This window comes from Canis lupus, chromosome X (assembly GCF_011100685.1).
Source record: "Canis lupus familiaris isolate Mischka breed German Shepherd chromosome X, alternate assembly UU_Cfam_GSD_1.0, whole genome shotgun sequence".
Classification (NCBI taxonomy): Eukaryota; Metazoa; Chordata; class Mammalia; order Carnivora; family Canidae; genus Canis; species Canis lupus.
In genome coordinates this window covers 123,908,565-123,916,571 of record NC_049260.1, presented here as the reverse complement: position 1 = coordinate 123,916,571, position 8,007 = coordinate 123,908,565, and the positions used below count along the sequence as shown (strand labels likewise).

The following is an 8,007-nucleotide window of genomic DNA, read 5'->3' as shown; positions in this document are numbered from 1 at the left end:
GCGTGATCATCGGCATCTGACACCAGTCTCGAGCAGCTGTAGAAGGTACAAGAAAGTCGCTCGAGCAAGGGGCTCACGTCTCCGAGGCCCTAGTTGTCCCTAACTCACACCTGTAACCTCATGGGACTTCTTCATGACTGCGTGTATTGGTCAAGGCCTCCGGGGGAAGCAAATGGTAGACCCGGGGCTGGAAGTGAGAGGCGCCCGGGGTGGCAGCAAGGCCCAGGGAACCAGCAACAAGCGGGGAGGCTCCCGCTGCGGCTGCCATAGGCCCAGCCCGCCCACAGTGGGGACAGCCCCCAGGTGGGTCGCATCCCCGGGGTGACCAGCCAGCTGCCTGCTGGCAGAGTGATGGAATCGGGCTGCGTCCATCCCGAGGGGCAGCAGCTCGGGCCGCCGAACAGGCCGTCGCTGCAGCCACGCTTCGCCCGCGTCCCCTCCCCCATCGACCGGCTGCACCTTGCTCACCTCTGCAGTGTGTCACGGAAGGAGAGCGGCCGCAGACCCGGGGGCCTGGCTCAGTAGAGCAAGCCAACTGCGGACCTTGGGGCCGGGAGTTTGAGCCCCCGTGTTGAGGGTAGAGTTCACTTGTGGAGAAATTTTATTTGTGGGGCAGTCTCTCTCTCTGATGATTTTTTTTATTATTTTTATTTTTTATTTATGATAGTCACACAGAGAGAGAGAGAGAGAGAGAGGCAGAGGCACAGGCAGAGGGAGAAGCAGGCTCCATGCACCGGGAGCCCGACGTGGGATTCGATCCCGGGTCTCCAGGATCGCGCCCTGGGCCAAAGGCAGGCGCCAAACCGCTGCGCCACCCAGGGATCCCTCTCTCTGATGATTAAATAAATAAAAATCTTTAAAAAAAGTATTTATGTATTTGAAAAGGGGGGGTGGGAAAGGGGGGGCGCAGGAAGAGGGAGAAGCAGACTCCTGCTGAGGGAGCCCCACGTGGGCTCCAGGGATCCGGACCTGAGCCCAGAGGCAGATGCTTAACTGAGCCACCCAGGCACCCCCAGGGGTAGCATTTACTTTAAAAAAAAAATCAGGGAGGGCAGCCCGGGTGGCTCAGCGGTTGAGCGTCTGCCTTCAGCCCAGGGTGTGATCCTGGGGTCCCGGGATCGAGTCCCACGTCTGGCTCCCTGCATGGAGCCTGCTTCTCCCTCTGTTTCTCTCTCTCTGTGTGTGTCTCTCGTGAATAAATAAAATCTTAAAAAAAAATCAGGGAAAGACAAAGGACAGGTGCTCGGGTGTGCTTGTGCTTGTGCTGAGGGACTGCACTGGCCCTACTACGGTCCTCATCGCCCTAAGGCCCCTGGCCTGGCCGGCTGCTTGGCGAGCTGCAGACTCCACGATTGTCGCAGTTGGGGGAAGCCAAGCTGAAAGGTGGAGGTTTTGTCTTTTACAGGATGAGGCCGAAATACTGGAAGTGGTGACCAGTGTACGGTGCTGTCTGTCTACAGTCAGAATCCCCGGCCTCAGGACTCAGGAGGTGACAGTGGGAGCCGCTCCTCTCCGCGTCCTGCCTAAGCCACCGTCTCGGAGTCCCTCTCCATCCCCACAGCCTTGAGCTCTGCTGGTTCCCAAAGAAAGGGCGCTTCTTTTGGGGCCAGACTTTGGTTCTATTGAATCGCAGTTGAGCTCGCCTTGTGGCCTGAGGGTTTTCTGATGCTACTGAACGGACAGGCAAGGACAGGCAAAGCCGGCAAACTGAGGGTTGACCAAGCTGGCTGGGGGGTGTGGTGTGTTGATATTGTTGCTTGTGGAGGGGAAAAGGTCTGCTGCTCCACAATGGGGCTGGGAAGGAGTGTGTCGGGAATGCAGGGGATCCCCTGGGGCACCCCTGACCACAGCCAGTCCACGCAGGACCTCCGAGGCCTTGGGTTTGAGGGCAGTCAAGGTTTGGGTCACTCACGAGATCTATAAAGGGTTCTGACCACTTGAGTTCTTGGTTTGAGAACAAAGGGAGGACAGAGAAGGTAGTAGAAGAAGGAAGATCATAAAGACCAATTATGGTCTGAAGAGCAGTTCTAGGAATAAGAATCGTGGTAACTGTGTGTGTACATACAAAATCTTGCAAGTTTTTTTTCTATATTGTATACGTTTCAACAAAAGGTGACAGGTTAGCTCTATAGTGTTTGTTCTTGAGGTCTAGGATATTGAGGTGGGGTGATATGTGAAGTAGAGGAGCACGGAGTCTCCCCTAGATGTGGCTACAATGACTAATGGAACTTTTGGTCTCCTGTTTTAAGGAGTGCTTTTCAGTTTGTAGGAGCGATGGCCACATCATTTCCGTGGGGGCAAGCTGTTGTTGCCGAAGTAAGTGTGTTTTGTGCACAGGGTGCGTATGGATGTTGACCAGGTAGCAGGTGGCCTCTGGTGCGTATGTGGTTTCCCAAAAGTTTCATTTCATCCTATTTGGAAAGGTGGGAGAGCAAAAAAAAGATACAAAATGAAACAAACAAACAAAAAAAACCCCGAAGAAACAAATAGAAAGAATGATATTTCTCATTGTCCCCCGAATGTGGATCTCTGGTTGTGAATTAGGTGTGGCTAATGTGATACCCTAGAGGGAGGGGAGGGAAGCCGCAGGCAAGCGGGGGCTGGTGGTGGTGTTCAGGGCCGAGTGGGCTCTGAGCCGTGCACTGCCGCGGTAGCTGGAGGCCAGCTTGGCCGAAGTCATAGCGTCTGGGTGATGTGGCCTTGGAGCCCAGGCTGGGGGTAGCCCTGGGCCCCCCGCTCCAGCACCCAATGATTTTGTGAGCACCTGCATTCGAAACTTAAGTCCCATTTTTGTTGAGACACTTCTAGCACATTCTGTTTCCTCCACGAAAGCGTGAGCGATCCTATGAGAGCAGAGGATTGCTGCCCTACAAGGGAGTTGTGTCTTTCTCGAAATTTCGAATGTAGGGTAGGAGGCCAAGAAGTCTTTTTTCGTAGTGTCACTTTATTTTTTTAATTCATTTTTATTGGTGTTCGATTTGCCAACATACAGAATAACACGCAGTGTAGCGTCACTTTCACGGGAGGGGCAGCGCAGGAGGGGCCCGGGCGCTGCGGGCCAGGGTGGTGGCGCGGGGAGCAAGGGCCAGGTACGTGCGCTTCGCGGGTGCCCACGGTCGCGGTGATCACGCGCGCTCGTCTGTTGACAAAGTGTGGGTTCGGACAGTGGGGCCAATGCTGAGGCCCATTTCCCGGGGTGTCTGCGCCCATCCCGGGAGACCCCGGCGCCCGGGGCTTCGCTGGCGGCTTGCGAGCTTTGGGGCTGGGGTGCCCCGGGTTCCGGGGCCCATCTGAGCCGCGCGGACCGCAGGATCGGCGGGGGGGGGGGGGAGAGTCGATCCGCGAAAACGCTGGCGGGGCGCGGGCCGCCCGCCTCCTCCCGCCGCCCCGGGCGCCTCGCAGGTGCGGCCCGCGCCCGGGCTCCCGCGGCCGCGCGCTCCCCCGCGCCGTCCGGGCGGCGGGCGGTGGCGCCGTCCCCGCCGGGGAGCCGCGGGGGCCGGGGGCGGGGGTCGCGGCGGGGGCCGGGGCGGTGCCGGGGCGGGCGGCGCTGGGCCCGCCCCGCCGGCATCCCCGGCCGACTTCCTCCTGCCGCGGCGACCCAGCTGGAGGAAGCGGCGGCGGCGGCCACGATGAGTGCGGGCGACGCCGTGTGCACGGGCTGGCTCGTCAAGTCGCCCCCCGAGAGGAAGCTGCAGCGCTACGTGAGTGGGGGCGCCCCGGGGCCGCGCGCCGCGGGCTCGCACGTCGGGCCGGGCCGCCGCGGGCGGGGGGCTGGCGGGGACGCGTCGCGCTCGGGGGCCGGAGGCCGGCGCGGGCGGCCGGGCGGGGAGGGCGCCGGGGAGGGCGCGGGGCCGGGGCGGCGGGGCTCGGCACCCCCGGGGCGCCCCGGCGCGGCTGTCACGGGCGCGCGCGGCCCCGAGCCTTCCGCGGCGGCCTCCGGTTCCTCCGCCGTCGCTCCCCGGCTCTTTCCGCTGACACCGCGCTCTGGCAGCGGCCGCTGCACCCCGGACTGCGGCGGCCCCGGCCCCGGCGCTCGGGAGGGAGGGCGCGGCCCCCGGGGCGTCCCGCGCCGAGCCGCACGCGCTGCGCCCGCCCGGTGGCCCGCTGTCCTCCGCGGTGGCGGGGCCGGGTCGCTGAGCGCGCTCCCGCGGGGACTCGCGCACACACACACACACACACACACACACACACACACGGGGCTGCGGCTGCTCCCGGGTCCCGCCCGCGCCGCCCCCACAGCCCGGCCACCAACGCGCGGGGCCGCAGCGAGCGCCCCCAGCCCGGGGCCCGCGTCCAGCTCGCGCTCCCTGCACGCACCGTGTGCCACCCGAGGACGCCAAACGGGAAACACTTGAATCGGGAGTGAATCCCGCCACGAGGGGTGACGGGACCCATGTGAGAGCAGGAACTTCCTCGGCCACTGGCCCCTTCCCCGTGAACCAGGCAGCGGCCTGCGCCAGCAGCCCTGAGAACGTTGTGTTGTTTGCTCTGCTGAGCGGCATTTTGCAAAGCTTTTCAAAGCTGTACTTGTTGATTGCTTTTTTTTCCCTGATTTTTAAAAAACATTTTATTTATTTATTCATGAAATACAGAAAGAGACAGAGAGAGGCAGAGACACAGGCAGTGGGAGAGGCAGGCTCCACGCAGAGAGCCCGACGCAGGATCCAATCCCGGGACCCCGGGTCACGACCTGGACCCAAGGCAGGTGCTAAACCACTGACCCACCCAGGGACCCCTTTTTCTTCATTTTTAACTTAGTATTTTGAAGTTTTCTCTAGACCCCATAGGGGCGTGGCACTCACGACTCCAAGATCAAGACTCACATGCTCAACCCACGGAGCCACCCACGCGACCCTCGCCCGAGCAACATTTTGCTCACCTGAGCCGCCAGCATGTCGATTCACTACTGGCTTTCAGTCCCCTGTCCCCAAACACAAGCTACAGCATTTCTCCCACTGTTGTCACTCAGCTGCTTCCCTAGCAGTAAACCTACTTGGAGGACTCGATGGTGCTCAAGGGACGCAGGACAAGAAAACCTGTCCCCTGAGCCCCGCACGGGCAGCCAAGCCCTTGTCACAGGGCTCACCAGGTATTTTCAGACTGACACGCACTCCCAAGAAGTTTTCTGCTCTTGTTTTCTATCTTGCCCCGAGCAGACGGGCTTAGGAAAGATTAGGAGGGTTTCATCAATTCTGGCAAAGCATCCGGTGTAGACCTACAACCACATGTGGTCATTGCCTTTGGCCGAATCAGGTGTAGCGAGTGTGGACTTTGAGCAGCTGGTGGGCGCGGGGGGCGGCTGGACACGTAACACGCAGCAGCACGTCGACGTAGCCTAGCGGCCCCCGAAGGCGTAGACCGTGACCCCATGGCTGTGCCCTTTCTCTGACGCTCGCGCTCCCTTGGCGGCGGCGGTGTTCTGTGCAGGGCACCCCAGAACACGCCTGGCCGGGCTCCGGCTCCGGCTCCGGCTCCGGCTCCGGCAGGAATCCCTGCTGCCACTAGGTGGCGATCGTGAGTCAAGCCAACGGGGCCCGGCCGGCCGCGTCTACACAGCCACCTTCAATTCCCATATTGCCAGGGGTCGTCGTTCTTGATTTCAGCCGAGCATCAACTCTGAGTCCAGCCTCGTGTCACGGGGCTACACAGACAAAAAGCGATCGATCCCCGTTTCCCGGAGGTCCACGGGCTGCCGTCTAGAACCCGAGCACGTAACCAAGGTGCTTAGTGGCACAGGCAGGCGACGACTCCGTCCTGGGGCCCCGGGCCAGCTAGCAGCCCGGCTCGTGTTGGTTAAGTTACAAGCGCAAGCGGAGTCTATTTTTAGGTTAATATTTCAGTCCAAGGTAAGCTCCTGCTCCATCCTCTTGAATCCCTGAGCCAAGGCAATCAGGTTATTTTTATCGCCCCACTCTTTTATTTATTTTTTATTTTTTAAAAGATTTTATTTATTTATTTATGATAGACAGAGAGAGAGAGAGAGAGAGAGAGGCAGAGACCCAGGCAGAGGGAGAAGCAGGCTCCATGCACTGGGAGCCCGACGTGGGACTCAATCCAGGGTCCCCAGGATCACGCCCTGGGCCAAAGGCAGGCTCCACACCGCTGAGCCACTCAGGGATCCCCCGCCCCAGTCTTTTAACAGACAGTTGATGCTTTTGTTTTGTGTTGTGTGTATCAAAAATATTGTTATAGATCCTGGTAAAAATTCAGACAATCTAGGAATAAGTAGAATAAGAAGCGAGAGCCCCCGTTTCTCTGAACTCCTCCTCACACCACTCCCCTCCCTAGGGATAACAACTGTTAGCAGTTTGGTGAGTATCATTGTAGAAAAATTTCTTCAAAACATAGCGATTTTATTTTTACACAAATGAGATCATACTCTACAAGTGTCCTGCAGTTTGCCTTTTTCACAATGATTCTGGACATCTTTCCAGATTAATGCAGATTGATTTACTTCATTCTTTTATTTTTATTTTTATTTTTATTAAAGTAATTTATTTATTTATTTATTTATTTATTTATTTATTTATTTATTTATTTATTTATTCATGACAGACACAGAGAGAGAGAGAGAGGCTAACCCACTAGGCCACCGGGGCTACCCTACTTCATTCTTTTAGACCACTACCTAATATTTCTGTAATTGAAGTGACGTAGTTTAACGCTTTTTCTATTAATGCACATTTGCCTTTTTACTTTCTCAATTTTAAAGAGTCCTGTAACAGCAATGATAATAGAGGATAATAATTCACATGTATTGAATGGTCTATATATCCCATGCATTACACTGAGGACTTGTATTATCACATTTAGGTTTTCTTAAATATTTTTTAAAAAGATTTTATTTATTTATTCATGAGAGACAGAGAGCGAGGCAGAGACACAGGCAGAGAGACAAGCAGGCTCCATGCAGGGAGCCTGACATGGGACTCGATCCTGGGACTCCAGGATATGCCCTGGGCTGAAGGCACGCGCTTAATGATGGAGCCACCCAGGGATCCCAAGGTTTTATTTTATTTTTTAAAAAATATTTTATTTATTTATTCATGAAAGACCCAGAGAGAAAGAGGCAGAGACCCAGGCAGAGGGAGAAGCAGGCTCCATGCAGGGAGCCCAACACAGGACTCAATCCCCAGACTCCAGGATCATGTCCTGAGCCAAAGGCAGACGCTCAACCACTAAGCCACCCAGGCGTCCCCCAAGATTTTATTTTAATGTATTTATTTGGGAAAGAGGGAGAGAGACGGGAGGAGCAGAGGGAGAGGGACAAGCTGACTCCTCACTGAGCACAGAGCCTGATGCAGGGCTTGACCTCACGACGCTGGGATCATGACCTGACCCAAAATCAAGAGTCGGACACTTAACCCACTGAACCACCCAGGTGCTCCTTCATTCTCTTTACAGTATCTTTGTAGGACAAGGAGTTTGAAGTTTTAATTACATCCAGTTTATCAAACGTTCCCTTATGGATTGTGCTTTTAATGTTAAGTCTAAGAACTCAGGGTCACCTGGGTGGCTCAGTGGGTTCAGCATCTGACTTCGGCTCAGGTCACGATCTCAGGGCCCTGGGATCAAGCCCGCCCCACATGGGGCTCCCTGCTCAGCGGGGGAGCCTGCTTCTCCTTCTCCCTCTCCCTCTGTCCCCCTGCTTGTGCTCTCTGCCAAATACATAAAACATTAAAAAAAAAAACAACCTTAGAATTCTTTGCCTAGCCCTAGATCTGAAAGATTTTGGTTTTTATAGTTACTCAATGATCCATTTGAGTTAAATTTTGTCAAAGGTGTGAGATTTATGTTGTGGGTTTTTTTTTTTGTTTTTTGTTTTTTTGTTTTGCGACCTTAGTCCTTTTGTTCCAGTACCACTTATTGGGTAGACTGTCTTTACTCCATTGAATTACTTTTGCAACTTTGTTAAAGATGAATGGGCTGTGATTGGTAGATGCAATTCTGTGTTCTCTAGTCTGTTACACCGATTCCTTTGTTCAGCTTTATGCTGTTTTGATGGCA

The 8,007-nt window shown here is 55.8% G+C and overlaps 1 protein-coding gene across 1 annotated transcript in view; it reads left to right on the top strand.

Moving 5' to 3' along the window:
- The first annotated feature begins 3,603 nt into the window (after window positions 1-3,603).
- GAB3 (GRB2 associated binding protein 3) overlaps window positions 3,604-8,007 on the top strand; it is a 43,926-nt gene continuing 39,522 nt past the window's right edge. Inside the window, exon 1 of the mRNA XM_038588861.1 lies at window positions 3,604-3,701. Within this exon, the coding sequence (XP_038444789.1) occupies window positions 3,630-3,701 (72 nt within the window). The 5' untranslated portion in view covers window positions 3,604-3,629. The remainder of the gene's footprint in view (window positions 3,702-8,007) is intronic.